This window comes from Anopheles funestus, chromosome 2RL (assembly GCF_943734845.2).
Source record: "Anopheles funestus chromosome 2RL, idAnoFuneDA-416_04, whole genome shotgun sequence".
NCBI lineage: Eukaryota > Metazoa > Arthropoda > Insecta > Diptera > Culicidae > Anopheles > Anopheles funestus.
In genome coordinates this window covers 30,737,323-30,765,320 of record NC_064598.1, presented here as the reverse complement: position 1 = coordinate 30,765,320, position 27,998 = coordinate 30,737,323, and the positions used below count along the sequence as shown (strand labels likewise).

Sequence of the window (27,998 nt, the reverse complement as noted above, 5' to 3'; positions counted from 1 at the left end):
TATCACATTTTAACCGGAAGTGGTCCTCAGTGCTGCCAGCCGAGATGTAATTTTAAAATTACCGGCATATGTCAGTTTTCAGCATGGTCGCATAAACAACTTGTCTGCCTGGTCGACATTGCCAAGAAATCTGGATTCAAAATATAAAAACAAATGCAGTATAAGTTAGTTCAACAATTTTAACTACAATACGGAACTCTTATTGGCGTTATTGAAGCAATACTTCACCAGGCACAGTAATTTCACCACGTAAACATGAAAACAGTTGTTCATTTCTAGGAGCGTTGTTGGGAACGTTAACTGCAGATTGTATTTTGTGCTCTTGTTTTCTAGCAGCCAGCGTTATTTGACCTTTCGGTGATCGAAGATCCTCTTGTAGTCTGTTTCCAAGTGGTCATAAAATATTTCTCCACTTACTATTGTTCTGTACTTTTTGCAGCTGAACAATTCCCATTCCCTGCCTATCGTAAATCGACGTTCGAAACATAAACAAACAAGTTTGAACATGACATTTGTGTGACGTTCAGTTATGTTTTGGCGCTCATTTGTTTGGAAGAATCTACTGACTGCATTGCACAAAGTTTGCAGGTGAACAGTTTGTGAACGTAAAGCAACAGCTACAGTGCAGTTAAATATCTCAACAAAGCAGCGAAAGTGCCTTTGCGTATCGTAAATGAGCTCGTTCACGTTGTTTGATGCAGTGGATTGTTTGTTCCGAAGGATCAGCCAATCGATACGAGCCAACCAGCAAGCCGGTGTTGAATCAGCTGATCGTAAGTGTTTACATTTCATTAGATGTAGATCGTATCGTTGTGGAGCATATGACGAACGATTTAATGTGGCAACGCCATCCATCATCAATGTTTTCAATCATCATCAAGCGTAAAGATTGTTGATATAAATGTAGCTTTGATAGGTAAAGGTTGGTAATTTGCTTTTGCCAGCAATTACGCCTCTCCGAACTATGTCGAACTAACCTTGGGATAGTATATCATACCTAACAAGTGTATCCCTTCGGATTTGCTTATTTTTGTCCATATATAAAACCCCGTTGCATTCCAGTTGCATCTGCAATTTCTGTCTATTGTACTTTCAATTCCAACTCAACCTCACCTTATAAACGCTTCTGCATTTGTTTGCTGCAGTTGGAAAGAAATTTACGACGTGGGGGAGGGATGGAGACCGCGGAGCTCGCGATCGCGATCATAAAACGCCAAACTGACAGCGGTAAAAAGATGGCCCCCTAATTGAGTCGCGTTCGGTCACAATCAACAGGTTGCCAAATTCCAGTCCGTTCTATTTTTACGTTTTACCTTTAGTGTTAGTGTGCATACAATTGGTGAAACACAGCACGATCAATTGCGATCAAGTAAAGTGTAGTGAATAGTGTCGTTTGCCCTAGTGTACGCGAAGTGTTTTCCCTTTGCCAAACACATCACAGTGTTATGCGTCGACAGTTTTGTGTGTGTGTGTGTGTTAGTGGTGCTTACATGATCGAAAAATAATGATCGCCAAGGGCCACTTGCTGCGGTTGTTCCATCGACGTCAGCGAAGCTGCTTTTGGTGGCTGTAGTGTATGTGAAAAAAGAGCATTTTTAAAGGGCCTTCCTATTCCGCTGCTCTAGGCCACTGGAAACCTTTATTGGCATGCTCGACATCCTTATGCATAGTAATAAGCAAAGCCCTACCAGTGCTACAGCAAGAGCTACACAAATGAGGAGTGGAAGTTGAAACGACGGTGCGAGTGCAATTGTTTACATACGATCCCGCGCGGGTGGTTGTGCAAGGTGAAGCAATCGCATCATGTTAACGCTACTGACGGAATTACGGTTTTGGTCCACCAGGGAGGACATCATCATCCAGGATACGGATCTCGGAACGACAAAGTAAGCCACGTGAACGAGAACGATCATCTGCACGCAATATGATGTGTTTGCACGGGCAACGTTTTCCTACGCAAAACCAGATTTCCTAATCGATTACGCCAGCAAACGAGTCGGTCACCACCGTCTGCATAATGTTGACGTTTTTTTTTTGTTTTTGTTAACTTTCCCATCGCATCCATCCAAAACTGCGTCGTGCATTTTCTGCATTAATTCCAGCGCTTCACTGTGAGAAGAAACACTGGCACGGCGTGAAAAACGCGCCGAGGGTGCAGTGCTTTTAATCTATTGTCTTTATGAGATGTTGTGACGTTCGGGTTGCGGTTTTTGCTAACCTCCGGATAGAGGGAACGGTGGTGGTTTCATTCCACTGATCCTACTTTGCTTACCTACTTGGAAAGCAACCCGTCGTTCCCTTCGATGAGAGTGTGGGAAGTAAATGGCTTTTTATGTGTTGTAACGCAAGCACCACCTAACAGGCAGAATCATAAAAGAAACAAAAAAAAAGTATGCGAAAAATCAACCACGAAACCCAAAATAGCAAGGTACAAAATAGGCTTTAACGATGTGCCGCCCAGTAGGCGGATCACCCACTTAAAACAAACCCAACCTCCCCTGTTCACAGACGGCGAATGCATAAGGGTGCTAGGAATGGTTTGAAACGAAAACAAGGGCTTTTTCGAGCATTGTTTTCGCCTTGCAAACTGACAAAATAAACACCGCAATCTTTTTAGTTTTTTTCGTTATCAAGATGGGCATCATTTTCACTACATGGAAAGCAGATAAGCATTCGATTTTTTTTAAGAGAAAATAATTTAGTGATCGTGGGAAAACTGTTTTGGCAATTTTAATTTAGACGGCAATGTACGACGGCATCGAACACGTTTCTCCCATATGTAGAATGATTTCTCTGCTGAGGGTATGTGACAAATTGCTTATAATTAGGCAAGACACTGGATAACCGACATTGGTAGTAGATAAGTTAAATAAGAAGATGAAAAACAGGAAAAACCTGTGGTAGCATAATATTTTATTTTATTTTTTTTTAATTTTCAAACTATTGAATACGATCCACGCATGATTACAACACGATCACGGCACGTAAAGCAACGCCATGTGAGGATCCTCATAGCGGGGAAGGGAAGTTGAAGTAAATTAATTTATGTTAAATTACATTATCAATCAGACCCAACCGGGGATAGTGAGCTTACCATACGATCAATTCCGTTCAGCCGCAGAATGTACTATTTTTGCTCTTGAATGGTGTCGTTTGCGATCGTGCATATTATGATGCATATACCATGCACCCAGAGCACGGCAACAAGTGCACTGTCTTGTCGCGTACGGTGCACCCTTCTTTGCATGACCACCGATACGGATGCGTGCGATCGTGATCTGCAATTAAAATGTACCGTTCGTTCATTATTATACCGCCCGGGATGATGGGCTGCCACGGTCGGTGTGGTGGTTGTTACCCAGTAAAGGTCACTGCGAACGGCGTATCATGATGTTGGAGCACGTAAGTTGTTCTCCCTGAAAGAAGAACACCCTCCTATTTTGTTGCCTGCTTCAGGCGGCGTATTATGTACGCCAACCTGAACGACGGTACAATGTTGCTCAATTCACATACAAATTTAATCGTTGTGGGTGTCTGTCTGTGTCTTACATACAATGTGGTATATATTTTGGTTATTGTATGTTTATCTTTAATTACTAGAGTGTACGAAAACAAATTATATTTGCGAAGTCGATTATTCTAAAAAAACAATTCACATGTTGAATGTGTTACCATGAGCGGCTTGCTCACGAACAGCTGAATGAATGCGAATTGGGAAAGAACAGCAAAATCATTACTATTTGCCCACTCAAATGGTTATCGAAAGGGTGATGTTTAACACGCAGCATCTCTCACAACACGGCTCTACGTTTTAGGTACTGTGAGAAAAAAACTGAATCCAGCCGAAGTCTCCTGAGCGAAGGAAAGCGAAGCTACTGCGAATCGAGGGGCCTGAAATGGAGCCTGGACAACAAAAAGCCAAACAAACTGCGGCATTCGCTGCGACTGCTGGAGGATGAACTTCGCCAAAAGCGGCTTGTGTACTGCAAATGGAAGAACAACGTACTACTGCAGCTAATGCTCGCGAACGGGCTACTGGTGCATCTGTCGATAAATCCATTCACCGGCGATATCAATCGGATCTACTTTGATAAGTATCTGATTGGAAAGCTGATTTCGGAACACATTACCGATGTGGTCATTACGCAAAACCACATTCTGGTGGCGTACAATGAAAATCAGATCACCTTTGTTCAGTTACAAAAACCGACCGCGCGGAAAAATAATCTCGAAAAGATCAGCCTGATGGACCCGAAGATCTACAACGTGTTGCTGAGCGGTACCGGCTCTACGACACGCAAAGTACCGAAACGGTTGGTCTGCAGCAGCAGCCTGAATTTGGTTATCGTGTGGACGAAATCTTCCCAGAACGAGGTATACCCATGGCGGCCAACGGTAAAGGATCAGGATCGAGCGAATCTGCACGTGTACAAGCTGAACGGTGCACGTATGGAACTGCTCTGCTACTATTGGACGGAGTACGATCCGATTTCGGTGGAATTTTCACTGATGAACGACTACCAGGTGCATTGTGTGGAGCAAAAAATTTCCAAAAAGGTACACCGAACGAGCGAATTTACCATATTCCGATGATTGTCTGTGTTTAGAATCGAATTTGAACCTTTTACTTCCACCGTAGGGCGAAGTAACGATCGACAGCTGCATCTACCAGATTAATAAAACAAAAATGCGACGAGTTGCCGTCACTTCCATTCCACTGCAAACGCAGGTTTGCTGCAACGCACTGAGTCCCGATCATGAAAAGCTCATGCTCGGTTGCATTGATGGTTCGATCGTACTTTTCGATGAGGGCCGCGGTATAACACATCTCGTAAAAGCCGCTTTCGTAAGTGTTGATGGTTGCTTCATGTGTTTTTTTTTTTACTGTAGAACGCGGTTTTGTTTTACTGCTGTTTTTATTACTACCTTCCTGACAGATTCCTACGTACGTTGCCTGGCACAGTGACTCATCGGTGGTAATGATCGCCAACGAAAAGTGCCAACTGCAGTGTTTCGACATTGCACTATCCTGCGTGCGGATGCAGCTGCTTAGTGAGACGCAAGACGGTATCCCGTCCGGTACGTTCGATTTGTCCAACTACTTTCTCGGCCATCATGCACCATCCATTCAGTTGGGACGGCTTAGCTGGAGCAAAAAACCGGAACTGATTAACCATGGCGAAAAGTATGCCACGACAGATTCTTTCCTGTTCTGTGCCTTTGAACAGGGACCATTGGCCTGCATCCGAGTAGTGGGTGGATCCGGCCTGAAAGGTGACGTACACACTTCCGGTCTCACAGCGGACGTTCTCGTGCACAAGTACATATCACTGAATCAGGTGGAAAAAGCGATCAACATTTTGCTCAGCCTGAACTGGGATACGTACGGGGCCATGTGTTTGCTGTCGTTGCACCGGATAGCGAATTATATTTTCAAGCAACCGTTAGGCACGGAAAGGGAACTGCAGCTTCAAAAGGCACTCGGGAGTTTTCTCATTCCTGTGAAATCGTTGTGCTACGAAACGGAGCTTGAGTTTGGTGATCAGGTGAACGATATTACGCTAAAGTTTTTCCACTATCTACTGCGCAACAAATCGTACAACAAGGCGTTCAGTTTGGCCATCGATATAAATGATGCGGATCTGTTTCTTAAACTGCACGACAAAGCGAAGGCGGATGGTGATATGGAGCTGGCCAGGGAGGCTCTTAGGAAGGTAGACGATATAAATCGGATATGCACCGATCGGAGTGATAGTGAGCGTAAGTATCGTGTTTGTTTCGTAATTGGAATATAGAGTGAAGAATAATTATATCCCCTTTCCTTCAATTTTCAGATTCACTATGTTCAAACTCGTCCTGTTCCTTGTGTGCGGACAGTTTCGATGATGATGATGAATATGAGGATGACGATCGAGAAAATCGAGTTGACGATGAAGAAGAAATTGTTGATGAAGAACAAAGTCTCGAAGAGGGAGAAGACAACAGTAGTCGTGGTGAGGCAACACGTAGTGTTAATGGTTTAAATGGCGTTTACCAGAACAGAAGAACTGAAAGGCCTGTGTCGGAAAAGCCACGGTCTGACCAGAAACAGCATTTTACTAATGAAGTCCGAGAGAAAAGCTTCCGAACGTTCTCAACTTCCTCTGGCTCATCAAAGTCCTCCCAGATCCAACGATGGAACGTTGATCATAACGATCGCACAAAGCCCAAATCATCTCTTGCACACCCTCCGCTGCCGAAAACTGGCGAACAATCTTCCAAATCTGTCCTTCCGAAGTTTGACACTTCACCAAGTAGCGCTAGCAGTAGGCAGGGCAATAATTCTAAACCCACCACACAGCAGGATAACTTCTTCGCTCATCAGGATAGGCCTCCGCTGCCGTACGTGTCGAAAAAACCACCCCAGAGCAAACCGCTGGCACCGCCACCTTTTGCCATGCAGCGCAGCCAAACGGCTATGGCGCTTAAACTGTCCAAACAACAGCAGTCTCGGATTGCGGAATCAAAATTGAAAGGAAAATCATTAAGCTCCAGCAATTTGTTGCTGTTGGACGATAGTCCTTTATCATACGCCCACCCATCTTCTGGTATGGCAGCCCTTGGTCCCGGCACACGATCACGACAAATTGTAAATCCCCGTGAAAAGGTTGCAAAATATTGGCAAGCAAACAGCTTGTCAATGGATCAACTAAATGCTGCAAATGGTATGACAAATCGTGGCGGTCCTTCGCCAATGGTTTTACCCCATTATACGGAATATGGCGAAACGACGCTAGGAAACAGTCGCACAAGTGTTTTACCTCCTCCATACCATCACCACCATCAGGACAATCCTCACCAAACGCCATCAGCCCAGCAGCACATTGTAATTGACGTCGTTCCTAAACCTTCCATCAATGGTTCGTTTCCTGGCGGGCCTTTATCGCCGTATGGTTCGCAGTCATTAGCCGGCGTGTTGCTACCAGGATCGTCACCAAACATACTCGATCAAACGATCGGCATACCGTTAGTACAAGACGAGCCGGATTTCATCCGACGAACGGGAGGTACTCGTAAACCTCCGCCACCACAACAACCGTCCTGGTATCCGAGCCCAAGTGCTCCTACGAGCAGCTCCAACAGCAATAATGCGCCTCGCACAATCATTCATCAGTACCCGTTGATCTCTGGCAACATTCCATCCAAGTTTCAGCTGCAACAGCAGCAACATCAGCCACCGTTCGAGTTGCAGATGGCAACGGCAGGAACGGGTAAGTATGGTACCAGGAAAAAGCTGGACGCTCCCACCGCATCCATTCTATCGAACGGTGGCAGCAGTCATTCGAGCACCGGACAGTCGCTGCATTCGGCATCGAACGGTGGTGCCACCAATGGAGGAACGGGTATCGCTGGCGGTATACACCTAGCGGCGAATAGCTCTGCCGGTGGTAGCAGCGGTGCCTCAACTTCGTCGTCTGCTGCCACCAAGCGGGACGGTGCGGAGAAGAATAAAGTAAAATTTTCTGACACCGTAACGGTTGCCGTTGTACCGGTAAGAATCGCTCGTGATCGCCATTCGAAAGTGCGGATTGCAGTACGCATAATTAAACTAATTTAATTGAACAGGAAATACCTCGTAAAGAGAAGTTGCTCGTCGAGAAGCTACGTAAACAACCGATGCCACCGGGACCGGTAGGGTATGGACCGTTTTCCATTGCCGATCCAAAGCGTGAGCTGGCAGAAAGTTTACCCCTGTGCCATCCGAACGAGGACTATTTGAAGGATTTTACACCGATGCAAGGTATAGCGACAATGGATAATTTTCCTTACCATAAAATTTGTTATTTTTGTGAATCTGTGATATAACTTTCCTTTTTTACAGAGCTTATCAGCAACGGAAATGGTGAAATGGAGAAAAAAGAGGAAGAGAAAAAAATTCCAAATATCAAGGTGGTTCACTTTGGTGTAGTATGACAACCGTATCCGGGATATGGGGAGAGCCCGTGGCTCTAGCAAAGCAGTATTCTCTGTTTGGTTTTATAGGTGTACTTTATCAGTGTATTATTTTATTATTAAAATCAATTGTTATCCATCCGTCCAGCATGTGTTAATCATTCCAGTTACAGAACAAGAATATTATTATGTTTTCAGTTGTATATTTATTGTACTTAAACCTAGGAGTGGTAGAGAAAGCAGACGTTTAGGCTGATAGATGCAATAATAAATTCCTCTTATTGGGTACGAATATGCCTTAAAATTAACGATGGTGTTAATTTAATTGTGAACTAGTTCAAAAGCTTGTATGTTTATGAAAAGTGACTTTACGTGGTTTTACGTTGAAATTTAAATTTGGGAAAACTTCTAATGTAATGAAGCGCGATAATGTGATCGTGTCATCCAAGCGATTGTCGGAGAATTCTGTATACCCGACAAGCATTCATTCATCATGACAGCTATTTGTTTACATTTGTAAACAATAACAACTCGTAGCTCGTAAAGAAAGGTACTGTGAAAAATCCGGTTGTAAAAATACGTTTTTATACAATGGTTTCCTCGGAAAAAGAGCCGGTAAACCCAACTAAAGACAAGAAAAAGTCCTCTAAATTTTGTGTTGGTCGTGAAACGCACGAGAGAATGAATTTTCTCTACCAGGCCGCTGCGCTCATGTCCCATATAAATCCACAACTTTCCGCCTCTTACGGAAGGCTAACAAAAGCAATTGGGAAAAAGGCTGTGCTTCGAATGTAAGTGACCAACAAAGTAGAAGGTTTTGATCCATGCCTATTACTGTCTTTTACATTTTTGCAGGGAACCCGCGATCAAGCGCACACTGTGTGTACGATGTGGAGTTCTCCTAAATCCTGCATCTACCGCGGACATTGAAGACTATCGACACAAGCAACTCTGCTATGTGCAGGTGAAGTGTAACCTATGTGGATATGTTAAACGCTTTTATAACAGTAAAAACCATCAATTATGGTTGGATAATCCTAGCTCATTGGTAGAGCGAATCGAGTTCGATTAAAATAGGAAATTTACGCCAACCACACATCCACTCTTCCGGCATAAGTGATATTTTTGCATTGTAAAAGTAAATAGATACAAGACATTTTTTTACAAAAATATATGATTTCGTTTATTGAGCTACCATTTTAATAACTTACACAAACAAACAGTGTTACACTTTATACAATCAAATGTTACATACATCAGCGCAGCTTATTTGAGACATATAAAGTATGGCACTTCCGGCGCTAAATTGGCCGAATTATGATTCTATATGCTGATCCCATTCCTTCCTTTCGCTCACTTACATGTACGTTTTGTGAATCATCCGAATAAGTCGCGTCAAGTCGCGTTGGACTTTAAATTCTAGTAATCGAACAAATTCCTGCGGATCTTGGCTTTGGCTCGTAGGAAATTCGCATTCCACTATCTGGAAGACCATCGACAATAGCTTCGCATTTTCAATTTGTTTTTTCAAGGCGTATGCAGGGGCCCACACTTTCTACGTCTCTTTCTACCCAACAGTTGCACGTTTGATCCCTAAACAATTCTGCCGCGCTCAGTCTTTCATTTGATTTCGTATTCATAACATAGTTCGCTTACACATCATAACATTTCTACTAACATACTAACACTGTAAACAATCTAAACTAACGTAACATTATGAGAGTATGAAAAAGCAATATTTTTCAAAATAGTAGCGTTTGAGGTAAAAAAAAGATAAGATAATCAAATAAGAATTACAATCGGGTATCAGAACGAAAAAAAACGGATTCTGATTCGCAAGAAATGTATGTTTAACGTTAACTGTATCACCCATAAGTCGCTTAATGTAGCAAAAAAAAAAAAATAACAAAATACACCTTATCGATAGTAGCGTATAAGCTTAGAGCACTACCTAATGAAACAAAGGGGGTAATGAAACAAAGGTGCCATTAATAATAATTCCATTATCGACTTATCACCATCTTTACTCGTTTACTAGCAATTCGTCCGCAGGACGTAGTTCTTTCGCATTTCTCACGTCCTTTTTTCTTTGCCTCGTCTCACCCGCAAAAGAACATACATGTTCCGTGTCGAATAAATCGTATAAATATCATCCATCTGTTGGCAGACGGGATGTCGTTCGTTTTTTCGCTTGATCTCTCGCAAATCGTCGTCGGCATCGAGGGTTGTGGGTGTGTCTGTGCAATTTAGAGTTTTCGCATGCATCCATCATCATTGGGACAGACCGAACAACTTCAGTGCGTTGAATGCGGTGGCCAGGGCAACGTCTTCCGGCTTTTTGTTCATAAATGCCGCTATCATTTCCACTATGGCCGGCAAGCTGCACGGTTCGTTCCGTTGAAACGTGCAGTAACGATGCAGATAGAGCAGTGATCGTTCCGTCAGGCCACCCTTTACGTGTTGCGGTAGCTTGGAGGCTCGCGTATTCGGATACATAAACGGGGAGTCCGTCTCCACGAGCAAACGCTCCATCGGTAGCCGGCCGTCTTCCAGCAGCTTTCGCACACCGGTGTCGGATTTGTCCTATGTCGGGAGAGGAAGGAAAACACAACCAGACAGACACAAAGCGAGCGTGTTAGTGATTGTAATGTTCGTGCGAATGTATTTACTATCGGCTTGGTTCAATATTTGCTACATAACTACCTTGCACAAATATCCGGTCAGTGAGATGTAATAATCACGCTCCAGATACTTTAACGCTTCGTCCGTTGTGCCCATGAAACCGCGCACGATAATCGGTTGTGCTGGTTGGAATCTGGTCGGTGGAAGGAAAGATACAACCATACGTGTATGTAAATACGACTGGCATTAGAATATCGGTGTTTTTGCTCCCTTCAACTTACTTCGTAAGTATATCCAATACATCCTCTTGTGCCGATCGTTCGTGGATGAGTATGGGCTTCTGTAGCTCACAAGCAAGCTTTAGCTGACGCTCGAAAATCTCCTTCTGGATGCATGGTTCGGAAAAGTCGCGCTGATAATCCAACCCGCAGGGTCCGATAGCGACGCATTCGGGTGCACTAGCCATCACCTGAAAATCGTGCCAGGTGCTCGGTTCTTCGATGATCGATTTGGAATCGTGCGGGTGTATACCGGCGGTTGAGTAGATGATGCCGGGATAGATACGCGTTAGCCGTAGTGCTTCCTTGCTCGATTTCACTGACGTGCCAGGAACCATGATCTTTTGTACGCCTGCAAAACGGAGATAGAACAAACAAGATTTAGTTGTCGAAATAATGTGTTTTATCCACTGGATGGAAAAAAGCTACAACATCTTTAACACAATAGTATGCAAATATCTGGACCAGAAAAAACATGCTTTTAAAGCGAAAAATACATCCATATATCAAGTACCTAGAACATGAGCTTTCTATGAGCTACAGCATGTTTCATTCAGCGGTGTTTATTTTTCACAGGATCGCGTCCAACCGACCGAATCCAACATAAAGTATGGACATCATATCTTTACGTTCCCACTTGTGATCCCCCTTCGTTTTAACCCCAACCTCCTTCCAGCCGGTAGTAAAAATTATGCGCTTTGTACAGCTTTAACTTTTGCGTGTTGGCTGCTCCAATGTTGTGGCGGTAAAGTTTTGTCGTTTCTTCTTCCACACACAGCGCCGAAGTGCAATAGCGCCGCTCCATTGAATCCATCCATCTGCCCTGTCCATGTTTTAGTGGCGAGACGAGAAAAGTTCGTGCATGCAAATATAAGCACTTCTTTCGTAGTCGGTCGAGACAGACGGTTGCATGAAAAACGTGCATCCTCGGAAGAACGGTCAGAGTGGACGCGCGAATAGCACCCAAATCGGGTTGGGGTGTGCTACACAACCGAACGCAACAACTGGTGGAATGGAATGAAAAATCAATGGCCTCTTTATGTGTCTCTTTCACCATGAGACGATTGTGTGTGGGACTGGTTCCCCATGTTAAAGGGCTGTTCTCTTGTTCGCAAGACGGAGCCCCGCAAGGAACTAACCACGTGTGTATGCATTTGTTTTGTTGGTATTTGTCGGAACTCTAGTCCATTCGGCGGGATACTATTTTGCTTTTGCGAGTTTGTTGAGTTTGTCATTCTTTGCGTGCTCTGTGGAACTTGGAACATCTGTTACGAATTTGTTATCAACGCTTAAATATTTGTTGTTCACCGGGCGTGGCATGAACCATTTTTCCTATTAATTGTTCATAATAATTTCCAATTGTGAATAACCCAAATATATTTCGACCTTTCGCCTATAACCTTTGATGATCGTGTTAAGCACATTGCCCACAACATGGTGACGATTTTTATAATTGTTTTCTTTAATTTAAATACACTACAGCAGCATTGCATAAATTTTATCGATAATCGAAAATGTCACTCAAAAGCTTAAAGGACGAAAATATCGTTACTCTTCTATGAATATTTTACTTCATAATACTTACAAGTCGCTCAAAATCAAAAAGGAAAACATTGCCCTTAGCATTTGAAAAAAATGTGAAATCAATATTTTTTGCAAGGCGAAGAACAAGGATAGAATGCTTTGTGAAAATTGTACTAACTTCAGCATTTTTGAAGCTGACAATACGGTCAAAGCCGTAATCATGAATTATAAATAAATAAATCATAATTTAATTATCAAAATTTTAATCATAATTCAATATTAAATGTTACCTTCCTTTTTTTTGTTTCGCTTCCATAACGTCTTAGTGAACGTTCTTCGCAGAAAGAAGGCAAAAAACAGGCTTTTGGCCACCAATTATCACACCTGAATTTTACAAGCAGTGTGTACCACGTGTGCAAAATCCCCCGGCCCGGCCGTGTGCGTGGTGGCAGTAAAATAACTCATTTCGCGTTAGTTACGCATCATTTGCGACGTATTTTGCGAACCATTGAATGGGAAAATCTATTTCACTAGGCGTTCGCCTTCGTTCGGGGACGATTTCTATTGTCCATAGCTCGAAGCCCAATCCGAAGAAAAAACACCGCCCAATTGTTCAGTTGTGAAATTGTTTTTCGCGTGAAAAAGGAAACGCCGAGTCTGCCGGTATTTAATGGACATATTTTAGCATAACCGTCTTTTAACTGTAGCTACAGTTTGTGCGTATTGTAAAACTTTATACCAGTGACCTTCATCGTTTTGGTTTTTCGCTTTAGAAGCTTTTATAATCGTTATAAATGGGGCTATTAACACAGTAGAAAAATATAATGGTTCATTACCTTATTACTTGCTTTGGTTCTACTTTACTCTATTGCACTCTGGTTCGCATCATAAAACTGATACTTAGTTGTGTAAACTCGAAGATCGCCTCATAAATCGCACCTCCTAAAGGGAAACGGTGATCGTATGCAAAGAGAGAGAGAGAAGCAGACCAAAAAAAAAAGAATAACCTGCCGTAGGACGACAACATACTATTTCAATGCTGCTGCTGGAGATTTTTCCATGCACAGCACCATATTTGGAAACGAGGAATAACGATCATCGCCGTCATCGGAGAGGATAGTGGCATCGCCATTCAGGGTTAACGGCGGAGCGAACATTCTCGTTTGGAACATCAAAGCCGCGAGGTCCAGCAGAACCCGTTTTTTTGCTCAACGCGCTATCTGTCCCAAGCAAAAGGCAAAACGGGGCCCCGAACCAGGGCAGGTATGAGGCCACATAGATACCACCCATACAGGCGCGCACCTTTTTGGCATGGCATCGCAAACACTGTGAACATGAAAATTGTGTTGCATAATCTTGAACCCTCCTGGCCTGCATGCGGAAACTCTTCCATCCTACGTGTTCTTCTGGTGGTGGTTCAACATACAGATGAATTAGTTATGCACTTTTTAACTATTGCCGAAGTGAAGAGTATGAGTGAGTCAATCATACGTCTGGAAGAATTGAGTTTAATTCAAGGGGACTCTTTTTGTCCACCTTCACAATGATGTCCCAGTACAGTCGGAAATGCAATTATAGGGCTAATTTTTTTTTTTTTAGAATAAAAGAACAAGCTGCAGAGATAGATAACACGATTTTTTAAAATAACATTTTTTGCCCATTTTTATATATTTTTCACCAGCTTGAAAATTACTACAGGTAACATAACTATAAAAACATTTTCCAAAATTTTATTTTTTTGATACAATAATTTAACAATTCTATTGTTTAAAGCATCTCGAAAAAAATACTCACATTTTTAAACAGTGTTTGTTTTTCAATTCTAAAGGTCAAACAATTATCTGTTTGTCTGTCCTCTGTCATACAATTATCAGGTTCAATAGTCGACGGAAAATTTCGTGTGTTTTGTAAATCTTTCTTTTACATAAAGTTGTATAAAACCCCTTCGTAAACATGTATGCACACATTTAATATTGGACAAATAGGGCGCACATTAGTTCTGGTGGTGTATGTGATAAACGGCGCCGGTCCACACGATAGGACCGGGCACCAAATCCCATCCAGACCGTGTCATCCGTTCTTAAGAAGCAAAAAAAAATGATGGACACACAAAATGAATATTTTTTTTGTGCAAAATATTTGAAGTATTTTAAACTGATATAAAAATTAAAAGAAAAAACATATCTCTTCACTTAACAAAAAAGTATTGCTTCGTTAACTTATTATCATAATACTCAAATATCTATTTCACAATAAATCAAACCACAACTTGCAGATAATGCTAAAGACAGTATTTCATTCTGTCCGTTTTGCAACGAAGCAGAGACTAAAATATTCATAAACACAAACGACAATTTTATCGGAAGCTTTTGAGTGACATTTTCGATTATCGATTAAATAATGGAACGCAGCTGGAGCTTAAATTTACGAGAAAAAAAAACCCCCGCGCCAATTTTTTACGGTAACAAAATAAAATATACATAAAATAATGTAATATAAAACTGTTTAAAAGCAACTAAACTAGAACAGTTTTATACCCGAACTAACTTTTTAATCGTGTTGAATGGTTGCCCTGTTTTGATTCTCGTTGAAAATCTTTGCCTTGTTAACCTCCCCGCGAACCACAGCTGTATCTCAGTCACTGAACCTGCATTCTCTAAGGGGTGGCTTCACGATGTCACAGTCTCTTGATTGAGTTTAATTTCTCAACCGTGCGTGCCTTTTGCGTCCTGGCGCGGGTTGGTCCGTGTTTAGTTCAACAACAGTTTACGTTCAATGTCGTCTCTGTTTGCTGGTTCGTATCATCAGCTATATGGGGGCAGTGAGGAAATAAAACGCATCGCATCACATTCTTTTGCATCGTTTTTTCCCCCTTTCGTTCGTTTGCTCACACATTTGAAGTGGTTCCTTTCGGGCGGTTGCAGCACAAAGAAAGGCGTACTGGTAATTCTATACGCCCTCGGGTCAAACGGAACCAACGACCAAGATCAAGTAATCGGGTAGCATGTGTATGCACATAAAAATGCACTAATTTAAAAGGCGCAGGAATCGTGGAAGGTCGTGGACAAAAGAGTCGTGGTTCGTTAGATGTGCTCCGTTTTAGTGTAAGAATTTCAGCATTCTTGATCCCTCTCCATTCTTCACTCCGCAAAACGATTGTTGGTGGGTTGCTTAAACTCCCAATCAATGGGTAAATTCCATTGGCCATTCCATTCGCACCGTGAATGGTTTGAATTGAGATTGTCAAACAAGCTGCTGCATCTTATCGCATTAAGGAGGGTGAGAGATTAGAATCAGCTGTCATCTTAGGACGGCTAAGGACAGCCTAAATCCTGCCTATAAGCTGTCAAAGGTGTTGGGGGACGGGGTGGAGGAACCAAACAAGTAAACGAGACGATCGACAAATGGTTGAATGTGAAGCATTTAACGCTTGGAATGCTTTCCCCGCGTGATGGGAGATAGACACGATCAGTCGCAGATATCGATCCCAATGGATTTGCAAAGAACAACTTAGCCGGACGGACACACACACTAAACAAATGCAATGCGCATGCGAACTGATGTTGGTTGTTGGCTAGAATGCTTACTGAAGCCGCACACACCAGTGTACCGTACGGCTGAATGCGTCGTTGTTTTTGGGGTTGAAAAGTTGGTTTAATTTTAGAAATGCGATCATATGCGATCACAAAACAACGTCGTATCATATCGCGGGCGGTCGGGTGGACAGGTTCATGGGAGAAAGCAGAAACAGAAGGATAGACCAAATGTTTCCTTTTTTTCAGTGCTTTGTGAAGGTTTCTGCAAGAATTTGTTGGCAGATTTTTATACGCAGAATTTGAGTTGTGGACGGACGTGGATGTATGTGTGTATGTGTATTATAATTTCATAAGTAAAAATTATCTTGTGTCTTCTTAGTGTACTACAGACGGAGCTATCCAGCTGATTTTGTCTTGCAATTTAATCAATTTAAATTACGCACTGCTTAATCGTCAATCCTACCCACGGTGGAATGCTAGAGATGGTACAAGTCCTGTCGAAAAACCAGTGCCATTTCGACAATCGGAACTAGTGATGGGAAAATCTTCAATTTTCCCGAAGTGAATCAGTTCAACTAACTACGCCCGGCCACTAACCGAACTTAAATCCGGAGATAAAATCGGATATTACTCCGGAGTTAACATTCGATGCAGCACCGGAGTTAACTCCGGACTAATTCGGAGTTATTGCTCCGGAGTTACTCATTACTCATTACATTACTCATTAATCTAGAGTAATTACTTTGGAGTATACTCCGGTTTTTATACGCCGGAGTCCACTCATGATTCTGGAATCCATTCCGGAGTTCCCACCACTATTCGGAACTAGTGATGTGAATTTGTAGGTGGATCAGTTCTGATCTGATCTGGTCCATGGCTAAAACATTTGATCCGATCCAATAATAAAGGATCAAGTGATCCGGGATCACCTCTGTATGGCGATACGAACCGTTAGGATCTGAGATCACCTTTGTATGGCGAAGTGATCCGAAATGATCTGGGATCACCGTTGCATGGAGAAGTTCATGCTTTGTATGGTAAAGTGATCCGTAATATACCGGGAAAAAATGATCCGATCTGGTCTGGATCGGAAATAAAATGGAATGATCCGATCCCAACATTCGCGACCATCTCTAATGGGAACGTCCAAATAAATATGAGTTTTATACTAGAAGTAACAGGCAAGTTATTTTGGTTACAATGCTTCATTCTCATCTCATTTAATTTTACGGTTTAATGAAACAATTCTACCGTAGATGGTGCTTCACTTTTACATATCCATAGTAGGAACTCAAAAAAAAATTCAATTATTCAAAATCGTTTTGCCAATATTTTTCAAAGTATTAACTTAAATCTAAATGACATATAATCGAACATTACACTGCTCAAAAGCAATCACATTTACTGCATATTTTACATAGTTTGCAAAGATCAAATGATCATCGTGTTCCATCATAAAACCGGAACCGATCACGGAAGTATCAATAAAAGAAATGTTCACGCAACAGCTCAAAATTTGTGCCGAACATCCTTCCTTCGATCATTATCTGCCCCATTGCTCTGTTGTTTTTTTTTTGTTTCCTAAAACTATCGCACACCAGCATCGATTTAATATCGATTGGAATCGCAACCGCGAACAATAAGCTTGTGTTCCGGAAAACACTAAATGCGCAAACAAGAGAATGCACACAGTGTCCGCGTCTTAGCGGAATTCCGATACAATCCGATCGAAGAAACCCCATCGTAACATGTAAGATAAAACAAAAAATCTCCTTTTCTTTTTGAAAATTGAAAGTGTACTCAAACACACCGACCGGAACACAAGTGGCAAATAGTGATGCTGGCAGGAAATAAATCGCGTACTCTCGTGCACGTGGCTTCTCATCACACTGTGAACCAAAATAAAAAAAGCTAGTAATGATCGACTTATTTTTTGCTTTGCTCGTTGCATTACGATTGAAAGTGAAAATCAAACACTTCTTATGCGGAATCAAATACCAAAAAAAAACACACAAATGCCTACCACACCCTCTCATCGATCACACACAGCGGTACGAAAAAAGCACTGAATGCTGGCGGATTGAGATGGATGAGGTTCGGAATAATTCCAAACTCCTTCACACCCATTTGCAGCCGACAACACCGTTGCACAGCAAAGCAGTGCTCAATTATGAAGCACTTAAGCATCGCTAATGCCGAATCGACCCCTTCGGTGTGTCTTTGTGTGTGCGGGGATGAAGCTTTGACACGCGGAAATGGTCATGTTCCGGATGAAAACGAGAAAACTGACCATTACCGGAGCAAACGAATCGAACAAGCATCATGATGATGATGATGGTGTGATGATCATTCGTCGGGTAAAGCACGATAAAAAGGAGTTTTTTTTTGTATTGTAAAAAGAAATAAAAAAAAGCCAGTGGGTGGATAATAAAAATGCGAGCTACTTCCTTCTTGCTTCCGTGCTTCCGAATGAATCCAATTGTTAATGTCTTACCAAAAAAAGATACTCGCGCGCGTGTGTTTGATGTTTGCCACGATTTTCCTTTCGATCGGCACGATATCTCTTGGCTTTAACATTATCATAAGCAGAGAAAATCCGGCGAGTCTGTGTGTGTTGCCCCCAAAAACTTTCGAATTCCGTGGGTCGATGGTATGATAAATGTTGTTGCGACTGCCACGAAACGGTATAATAAAACATTATCAATTACAAATACACAATTTGGGGCTAAAATTTAGTGTTTTTTTTATCTTACCAACTCAAAAAAAAATGTATCGTAATCTGAATTCCAGAAATAGGAAATGTTTACACAAAAATGTTATTTATTGATTGCAAGAATGACGAATCGATTGTCGATGTATTATATCTTTGTCAGCGGCTTTTCCACACCCTTCTGGTGTGTGTCTTTCGCCACACGGAAATGCTCATCATGGTTCAGAAAAGCTTTACCTGGTCTTAGTAAGTCAGTCAGTCAGGCACATCAACAAACGCCGCTGTTTATCCGTAGCGTGTTTTCCATATCTGGCGGGTGCTAAGTGTCTGGGGTTTGTGTGGATTGTATGCGGCGTCATGCATCATAGCGAGCGCTCCGATGCGGGAATGATGCAAATGATTCAGACTGATTGAGCTGTTAGCCGATTCTTACAAGGAAGGTAATAAGAAGTCGGTACTTTTTTTTAAGTATTCAATCATAACGTTATTGTCTTAATCTTGTTACAAATGTAATGGCTTAGTTACTGATCCCGTCTATAAGGGATCTTGTAGATTAACATTAGAACTACCACGCCTTTTAAGCGTTTTTCGTTCGTGGTTAGTTTTTACACAATTTCGAAGTGTTTGAGTATATGATATTATTTGTTAGAGATCCTACTATAGAATATACAGTAGAACGTCGATTATCCGGGGGCGGATTAACCAGCGGGCGGATTAACCGTGCGCCTAAAATTGACAACTCACCGTGGTGAACATTTGTGATGACCTGATGTCAGGTTGATTACAATTATTTGTGAACAAACAAAATGTTCTTATTTTACGTTATAAACAAAATTTTAACTCTTATTCGATAATAATATGTGACTGAACAATCTTTTTTGGAATCATTTTTGGCATTAAAACGACTACCACAGAGAGCCATTTTATTATTGGATAACGTTAAGTTTCATCCAGGAGAATCAGTTTTGAACACAGCTACCACGTTTTGGCCAAATTTCTTCCACAATATGATATAGTATAGTATATAGATCGTTTATACGCTTTATCTCGATGTATAAGTGACACTTACATATAAGGGACTATTATCCGTGGAAATCGATTAACCACCGTATCAGTCCGGTCCCAAGCACCCCGGATAATCGGCGTTCTACTGTAATTGTAAAATTCATGTTTCAACTACCATTCGATTGTTTTCAAGACTATTGTGTTGAAAATGAAGCGTTCCAGTCAAAATGGCTGATCCGGTAGTTCTAGTGTTAAGTGGTTTCGGTAACGATTCAGTGATTGTGTGATGGTTAAATTGAGTAATTATTCAGGTTTTACTTAGTACGAATAATACATCTCTTGAGGTTTATAATACCAAAAAAAAAATTATACTGTTTGAATAATCAATAACCGATCACGGTATAGCACGGTAATGTAATGGGACAATAGACACACCGTAAAGCAGCTTCATATCCTACTGGAAGAAATTTGTTACGGAAGATAAATTTTTATTTGCTACTGTAGCTAAATTTGCCACATTTTATTATCAATATTAAAATGTCTTAATGTCTTCCTCAATCATGCGAGAAGCAAGTGAGTGAGTTATGATTATTCAAAATGCATCGCTTCCTCATGCAAATTCGATTTAATGGTTGCAAATAAAATATTCACCTTTTACCAATTGCCCATTGATTAGGGCACGGAAACATCGGTTGAACTGATGTGATCGTTACTAGTTACGAACATGCGAGTTGCCATTTTCAAATTAAAACACTTTTTTCTGAAACCATTTTTTTGATCAACAATAAACCGTCGGTACATTTTGAAATGGTTTGAAAATTCCTCGCTCAATTGTTTACGACCGCAGTGTCATTTGCCGAGTTGACGATCGACAAGGGGAAAAAAGCAACACTGCCTTGCCCAAGAAGTCACGGAAGCCAAATTTAATGACCACCTTCTCACATGATGCTTCCTTCTTTCCTCCCCTTTTCCTGCACTTTTGTCGATACCGGAAAGTGAGACCAAAAAAGCTCCCCTTTCTCCTCCTCCTGGCCTCTGTTTTTTCGTGCTTTCAGCTGTCTAACACTATCACCAGTTGGCCACGGCCAAACTTTCACGTGTGCAGTACGCGGTAGAAAAATTTCGACGGTCTCCTCTCCGGTGTGGTGCTCCTCCCCTTGGGCCCCTGTCAGCTGATTGCGTGATCACAATTGCCACTTTCGGTGCGTGGAAGTTTACTACTGCTGTGTATGCTCATCATGTGAGACTAGTATCCTGCCCCCCCTGGGAGGTGTGCAGATAAAACGGGGTACACGAAAGCGACGCATCGTTACGCATGAAAATGGATGATGACCGTCGTGTGGCGTAAGTTCACGACCGTTTCCCCGGCCTGTTGTCTATCCGAGCATATGGCAAACGTTTTTTTGTTGTTGCTGTAGCTGTGGGATTGATATATTGTGTCCCTTTGCTTGTAAATGCTAACAAAAATATGATAAACAAATGACCGATACGAGAAGAAAAATGGTGAAAAATGGTACTTAGGCTCGTAAAGGAAGACTGTGTGAAGATGGAATAGTTATAAAGTGTATTTTTACATCTCGGCGTGATGAGTTACGTTCTTCATTTAAATTACTTTACAAGCAAATTATTTACAAAATCGTGTGTAATAAGTGATTAAATTTATCTGCACCCTTTTTTTCTTTAAATTTTGCAACCCATTCTTAAGTGCTACAAGAGAGAAGATATGAAATTTGAACTCCTTGAACACATCTTTCGTTGAAGTTGCTCGTTTGAGTCGGTCATGATTTTGTCAAATGCATTTTTGATGTTACACACGTTCCGCTTGGTAGATCATGTCTCGTTATTGTATTATATTAAGTCATTTCAAAAATATTTTCGCATTACTACAACGGCTGGCTTTGGTGTCCATCAAACCCATTGTGTTGTTCAAATCCGTTTTGACAGCTCGTTCTCTCGTTTTTCAGATAACAAATTAGTAAACGATTTTAGTATCTTGATAGCCTTCATTAGTGGTGCTGTTTCTGACGAACGATTGTTCATAAACGATAGTTTCTAGTGAATCTATCATCGTATCATTGACGAATGTTATATGTATACCACATTTTCAAATTTTCGTCAATGTGACGGTTTATGTTATTCATACAGTCCACAACACATAGTTTTTTGAGAGTAGCCGAAAAAGTTGAAGAGGTAGATAAAAGTGATGTTCTACAAAATTGGAGAGAATAAAAAAAGTAATTCTTGAATGATTTTTTCAAATTTTTAACCTTACGCTATCATAGTTTTTCGCTGGATAAAAATTCTTACTAATCTTGGGTTCTGATATTTTTTTAATAGCACGTGTAGGTTCCATAGTTTTTCCATAATGCTGAAAAATAACCTTATATAGTCCCCACAACGTGTACAAATATAATTAACCGAGGGATAAAACAGATAGATTTGGGATGTAAACCGCTTTTTAGGTGGCCATCATCAACGCCATAGTTCCATCTCAGTTGGGGCATACCAACGCTCCTCTGGGGCGAACTAAAAGGACTTTATTCGGTCAGGCCGTCCGGTGATATTTGAATGGCATGACCAGCCTATCGGAGCCTGCCCAGTCTAATTCGCTGTGAGTTCATCGTACAGCTCATAGATCTCATCATTGTGCAGCTTTTCCATTGACCTTCCACACATAAGGGGCAAAAAATCCTGCTGACCTTGGAGCTTGTATTTTAAAATGATATTTGAAAAACAAAAAAAAATATACATAAAAACCATAGAATAACATTCTGGTACTTAAATGCTTCAATTTAAAAGGAACACGAGCTACGAACCGCATTTCCGCAAAGAAAACTACACCTACGAACGATCGTTCGATTCGTTGCAGTTGCTCAACGAGTAACTGCAGACGTTACATGGTAAATGAAATCTATCGAAAAGTACACTTTAAATAATGCCATCGTTTTTGTTCTAGTAGAACAGTTTGTATTTTGAAAACCATCAGGCTACCATTGCTGCAAAGGAAACACGGGAAAAATGAATGTGGGTGGTTTGGGTTGGCTTTTGTGAATGACTAAAATGAACTAATGACTCCTGAAATGAACTTATAATGAATTAAAATGAATTGAAACGAGGGGTAATCAGTTCATTCATGAACGATTTTACACAACGAACAATTGTTCCTGAACAATCGTTCGTCAGAAACAGCACCAGTATCTTGATTTGAGGTGTTGTTTGAATGTTTTTTTTAACAAAATCTACTTCATATATTGGATAGTCATCCAGTAGTTCCATTTGAAAGCATACTCAACCAAGAGTATGCCATTTCCATCCAAATCTATTACTTCACGTAGAGAATTTTTACATTTCGACAATTTTGACAATTAATAATAAAAAGATAAAAGTTTAAAATTGGCGATTTTCGACAGACGTTTGAAAATTTGAATGAAAAGAATTGTCAGTATTTTGCCCATAGACGTCAAAGAGAAGTAAATTTAAAAATTAAAGTATAAAACATTAGTAAGTTGGATGAAGAATATCTGGCAAAAATTTCAAGTCCATTGGGGAAAACTCTGAGCATTTACAAAACGTTAGATTTCGAAAATCGCGTCATAAAATTCATTTTATTCTTTGTCGATTGATTTGATTTTTTTTACCAAATATTCTTGAAAGATTAAGCTTTTATGCTGACGGTATATCAACCCTTACATGGTGTCTTCTGTCTTCGAAAAGAAAAAAAACAAGCTTTTCCAAAAAGCCTAAATGTTTGAAGGTTCCATTGGATATCGACATCAAGTTTCGTTTTCTAACCTTAATGAATTCTAACTAAAGTAGAAATCGTTACAAAACTCATCAGAATGTAGGCTTCCTAGCCGAGAGAGAAACTTCCCTACATCAAGGATAAATGGGTGAGAAGTGCCCAGTTGGCCACTCCTCTTGAAGGGGGGGTTGATGGCAGGCCTAAAACCACTGTCACCTTGTTTCGCAAAGGTGGTGTGCACTTCACCACCATGCAGAGACACACCAGCACACACGGATTCAGTTTATTGGGTTGGCTTTCACCACATTTCATGTGCGACCGCCGATGTGGTTCACCGATCGGCGTGTGTTACTTTTGCAACCCTGAACCTATTCCGCCCTTCGCGTTGGATGTGGCCAAACAGTGGATAAAATAAAGCAACTTAAACGCTTCTCTTGCTTACAAAATACTATTTTCCACCACTGCATAACCTGTTCCACCGATATGGGGCGGTTTGATGTTCTGAGTGTGTTTGTATGCGAAATGTACAATAAAAAAAAACGCGCACACTCACATCCGGAAGAAAACCTACCCTCCCAAGATAAGATTAGTTTTTGCTACATTTGATAGATAGTAGGGCACCAGCACTTGACAAGGGGAAGGTAAATAGTGCGACCACACCATGGTGTCCGTTTTATGGTTCCGTTTTATCAATAAACGAAGCTGTCGTTGTTAGTAGTCCAAATTTGCCAAAGTAACTTACCGGAATCCTTTGCGCGCTGTATCACCGAATCCAGATCACGGATGTACTTCTTGTTGGTTAGATTCGCACCGACATCGACGACGATCAGGTTTTCGTAGCAGTGCTTCATTTCGTCCTCGTGCATGTTGGCCATGATTATTAAGCTAGCGACAACCGGAGCCGTATGCTTTCGTTTTTGTGTGGAATGGATATTGTTGAACTCGTTTTTTTTTGTTTCGAATATATTTTCTTCACTTATTGGCACACCGGAAAGGTATTCTCTTTGGGCCCTTGCGAAGGTTAGTCCTTTCTGGGTGATATTGGTGATGATGTTAAATTATTTTTTACGATGACAAAATTCCAACGCTGTACCCCCTGGGTGGTGGTGTTGTTGCGTGCTGAATAATCGTTTCTTCCTATTTAACAGAACGGAGTCTTTTAATATGTTTTTGTACGACGTTTTGTTGATAGAATGGAAATTGGAACAAAATGACAAAACAGAAAAAAAACTAAAAGGTTCTACACTTGCTTCAAATGTTTGCCACACACAACAGCAACAAAAAAAACCTGATCGCACAAATGATCTAAACCGCAGAAATGAAAGGAAAAAAATAAATAATTCACGCACACACACCCTTCGGTGTGACGTCGCCAAGAAAACACCGACCAATAACCACGACGACCGAGAAACACACAAACGCACTTACACTAAACACGCGCGCACTTCGTTCGCCGAGGTCAGATTGGATTGCGGTGGGCGAACTTGAGAACCAGGCGCCAGGAAGGCAACGCAACATTAACAACAACAGCAAAAAAAGACACCTGGCCGGTCTAACGAGAGCGCGTTGGTAAGGGCAATGAAACAAAAAATTGGCAGCTCTTGCGTATTGGGCAGCAAATTGGGGTTTTTTTCATCTTTTGCTCAAGGGACAAGTTTCACTGTACGGGATCGCGATTTGTTAGCAGCCCTTCTACTTTCACTGCCACTTCTTTATTCTCCTTCCTTACTGATCCACTTCCACGGAACGATGCGAAATGATCGCTGATGATCGTTGTTACGTCGTGTTCTAAATGTTGCGGTTTAAATGTCCCTTGGTGCGCTTCTTTTGTTAAAGGGTCGTGATGTTAGATGTGATGGAATTTATTTAAAAAAAAGTGGGAAATAAAAATGGGGAAGAATGGGAAATGCCGAAGCCTAAATCAACCAACACAAACCTATTTCGCCACGATCGATATACAGTAAAGGAGCAGAACGTATGCTACAAGTATACAAAAACCCGCACAAATGCGTCGACGCGCGAATCGAACCTTCCACCACGGCGGATCAAACTATTCAGACAGTGCCGGATGATGATGCGTTGCTTTCCGCGATCATCGCATCCAAGAGAGGGAGAGAGAGAGAGAGAGAGTGAGAATTTGATCGCGGATCGCGCTGTTTCTGCTTGTGTGTTAGTTTCCTCGTTGCTCTCGTTCCTCTAAATTGCCACTCTCTCTTTCACACATATCTCGTTCTCTTTTTCTCTGCTTTTTACAACTCCACTAGTGATGCCAACATTTCCACGGATGCTCGTTTCTTTGCATGTGTATACACACGTGTAAATAAAAAAAACACACTTTTCACAAATACAGACCACGAGTGAAGTGCACGCAATGCAATGAGGCGAACATAAAAATTAATCGCCAAAAATATAAGATGAAAGCCGTAATGAAAGAATGAAGGGTTGCTAGGGAGGTGGATGCTGTTGACGGAACGTTTAACAAGTAGGCTTGTTGTAAATAGAGCTGATGAAGGTGTGACGTTTCGGAGGCGATCGCTAAACAATCTTCGCTCGGTGAGATGTAGCACACTGAAAGGGAGCATTTTTTTGTGCAGGAATTATCGACGATCACTAAACGTAAAGCTTTTCCAAAAGAACATTATTCTGGCTCGCATTATTTGCTATTTCTACACGGAAACGATCATCGGAAGCCTTATTTGTTGTTACACATCATCAGTTGCGTTCAATGCATTGTTGGGATGGTTAAATGAATCATTTCACTCGACGTACAATCAGAAGAAGGGAAGAGCGTTCTTATCGGAAAGCTTGGCACTACGTTTCACCAGCTGTACATCGATTGAATGCGTGATGATAAGCGCGAATTCTTGACAGTTTCTCTCACTGCCACACAGAAGGCCGCACACGAAACACACTATCACCAATGGCAACGCATTGCACTGCTCTTCGCCCGTACGTGAGTGTCACTGGTGGTTGTCGTTCATCAACATCGCACAGGAATTTATTTGATCGACAGGGTAATGCGTGTGCGTATTTCTTTTTTCTTTATTCGCACTTTTTGCACAAGGAAATGTGTTTCTGTTTATTCTACAAATATTCACACCTTAAACTGTTGGACTAGATTTAGGGAATACGCGAGCTATTTCTTTGCTGTTGATCAATTTCTTTATGCTGTGCACGGTACACGACACCTTCTCCGACTGCACTACACGCAATACCCAGCAACAAATAGCACATCGGCTGTGTTTTCGAGATAGAAAAAGTGAGAGAGAGTGAGAGAGAGACCAAGCTCAGCATGACTTATGCTGCTGATACACGGCAACTATAAATGTATGGTAACAGAGAAAAAAATATGTTTATCATTTCCGTGTTTTTTCATCAGACATTTTTTAATTCGATTGTAGGTACTTTTTATGAAGTGAATAATTTATCAATTTATATATTTAAAGTCTCATTTAAATGTACTGTATCCGGGAAACTAACTCAAGTTTAAAGAATTTCCAATTAATTGAAAATAATACTGAATAACTAAAGGGAGAGTGTTCATAGAGAATATGGAAGCTTAACATTATCACTATAATGCCTGTTTATTTAAAGAGGGAAAAATCGTATATTTATGATAATTTGTTGTGTACGATGTATTAAAGTTTCTATACTAGAGACAATACGGAAAAGTCCAAAAAAAACTCTTGTTAGACTATGCGGTATCGGCTAAATTATGGTAATTTTAAAATATGAGAACGAAAACTTTGTATTCAACCATTTCTAGTTATTTTTATTTGAATTCATAGCTTTAAAAAAATTCTACATGAATAAAACAGTACAATTATTAATTGGTTTTCTCACGAACTATATAGCAATATTGCTATATTGCACATTAATTTTGCTTGTAGGGATGTGCCACAAATTATGCAATAGTTTAAACTGATCTGTAGGATTTTATGCTCTGTATGGAGTAAAATCATAAAATGAGAGAGCAAACGCACGAAGCTGGAAAATTGTGAGAAAGAAAGCGAGGATGAGAGAGTAAATGAGAAAGAGACAACAAGAATGAGAGAGAGTAAACTATTGCCAATTTTATAGTTGATCCTCCAAAACTGTTCCAGGTGTAAACATGTAGACGAAGTTGTTTTTTGTCCATTGATTTATTCTATGTAAACGGCATTCAAAGATGAAGCTTTTATTTTGTGCATTTTAAACTTAATTGCCTTTATTTAAATTTATTCTATTTATTAATCGATTTCTTGCATCTTGTTTCTGTCTTTTTTCAGTCGATAAATCACACCTGCTGGAACTAGAATCACTGTTCGGACAAGGATTGTTGTCTCGTGCTATTGGAATAGTTTACGGAAAACAACCTGTAATAGCCTACTGCAATTTCGACGGCCAGTGCACTTTCCTCGGTGTGCCAGGATCAAAATACGGAACCGTGTACAAAGTTTTCCCGGGCATTAATTTCTGTGCCTGTGAATCCTTTCGAGATTGGGTGCTGAAACAACAGCGTCAACCTACCTGCAAACACGTGCTAGCGGCACGTTTAGCATTAATATTGCTGAGAAAAAAAGACGAACCACTTACCGGTGCCAACAGTTGGCTCACCTTGAAGCAACAATTTGTTGCCGATTGTTTGAAATAATTGCTAAAAACCAGCT

At 41.0% G+C, this 27,998-nt stretch overlaps 4 protein-coding genes across 10 annotated transcripts; 3 read left to right on the top strand and 1 right to left on the bottom strand.

Moving 5' to 3' along the window:
• Position 1: 1 nt before the first annotated feature.
• LOC125765836 (uncharacterized) lies at positions 2–27,982 on the top strand. The gene is made up of 2 exons (XM_049431327.1): positions 2–773; positions 27,618–27,982. Exons 1-2 carry the CDS (start codon positions 674–676, stop codon positions 27,980–27,982), a joined length of 465 nt encoding a protein of 154 aa, XP_049287284.1. The 5' UTR covers positions 2–673.
• LOC125765763 (WD repeat-containing and planar cell polarity effector protein fritz) lies at positions 952–8,240 on the top strand. The gene is made up of 7 exons (XM_049431218.1): positions 952–1,886; positions 3,816–4,557; positions 4,640–4,846; positions 4,938–5,760; positions 5,835–7,531; positions 7,606–7,780; positions 7,862–8,240. Exons 1-7 carry the CDS (start codon positions 1,804–1,806, stop codon positions 7,951–7,953), a joined length of 3,819 nt encoding a protein of 1,272 aa, XP_049287175.1. The 5' UTR covers positions 952–1,803; the 3' UTR covers positions 7,954–8,240.
• LOC125765840 (ribonuclease P protein subunit p21) lies at positions 8,460–9,886 on the top strand. Its single transcript, XM_049431331.1, has 2 exons — positions 8,460–8,723; positions 8,788–9,886. Exons 1-2 carry the CDS (start codon positions 8,524–8,526, stop codon positions 9,002–9,004), a joined length of 417 nt encoding a protein of 138 aa, XP_049287288.1. The 5' UTR covers positions 8,460–8,523; the 3' UTR covers positions 9,005–9,886.
• On the bottom strand, positions 9,089–26,585 carry LOC125765818 (3'-5' ssDNA/RNA exonuclease TatD). 7 transcript variants are annotated; one of them, XM_049431297.1, is made up of 5 exons: positions 26,450–26,585; positions 24,092–24,654; positions 10,836–11,184; positions 10,636–10,747; positions 9,089–10,515 (listed from the first exon to the last, which is right to left on the bottom strand). In XM_049431297.1, exons 2-5 carry the CDS (start codon positions 24,222–24,224, stop codon positions 10,204–10,206), a joined length of 906 nt encoding a protein of 301 aa, XP_049287254.1. In that variant the 5' UTR covers positions 24,225–24,654; positions 26,450–26,585; the 3' UTR covers positions 9,089–10,203. The 7 variants fall into 7 exon arrangements, with proteins under 7 accessions (XP_049287254.1, XP_049287259.1, XP_049287255.1 ...); XM_049431302.1 differs by having other exon boundaries at positions 24,092–24,505; XM_049431298.1 differs by having other exon boundaries at positions 24,092–24,486.
• Positions 27,983–27,998: the final 16 nt, after the last annotated feature.

What these genes read in the sequence shown, in the direction of transcription:
- LOC125765836 (XM_049431327.1), top strand. Translation starts at nt 674, where the DNA reads ATGAGCTCGTTCACGTTGTTTGATGCAGTGGATTGTTTGTTCCGAAGG. An exon ending in CGGTGTTGAATCAGCTGATC is followed by an intron (nt 774 to 27,617) that starts GTAAGTGTTTAC and finishes GTCTTTTTTCAG; the next exon opens with TCGATAAATCACACCTGCTG.
- LOC125765763 (XM_049431218.1), top strand. Translation starts at nt 1,804, where the DNA reads ATGTTAACGCTACTGACGGAATTACGGTTTTGGTCCACCAGGGAGGAC. An exon ending in ACGGATCTCGGAACGACAAA is followed by an intron (nt 1,887 to 3,815) that starts GTAAGCCACGTG and finishes TCTACGTTTTAG; the next exon opens with GTACTGTGAGAAAAAAACTG. An exon ending in ATCTCGTAAAAGCCGCTTTC is followed by an intron (nt 4,847 to 4,937) that starts GTAAGTGTTGAT and finishes CCTTCCTGACAG; the next exon opens with ATTCCTACGTACGTTGCCTG.
- LOC125765840 (XM_049431331.1), top strand. Translation starts at nt 8,524, where the DNA reads ATGGTTTCCTCGGAAAAAGAGCCGGTAAACCCAACTAAAGACAAGAAA. An exon ending in AAAAAGGCTGTGCTTCGAAT is followed by an intron (nt 8,724 to 8,787) that starts GTAAGTGACCAA and finishes ACATTTTTGCAG; the next exon opens with GGAACCCGCGATCAAGCGCA.
- LOC125765818 (XM_049431297.1), bottom strand. Translation starts at nt 24,224, where the DNA reads ATGGCCAACATGCACGAGGACGAAATGAAGCACTGCTACGAAAACCTG. An exon ending in GTATTGGATATACTTACGAA is followed by an intron (nt 10,748 to 10,835) that starts GTAAGTTGAAGG and finishes TCCACCGACCAG; the next exon opens with ATTCCAACCAGCACAACCGA. An exon ending in TGACCGGATATTTGTGCAAG is followed by an intron (nt 10,516 to 10,635) that starts GTAGTTATGTAG and finishes CTCCCGACATAG; the next exon opens with GACAAATCCGACACCGGTGT.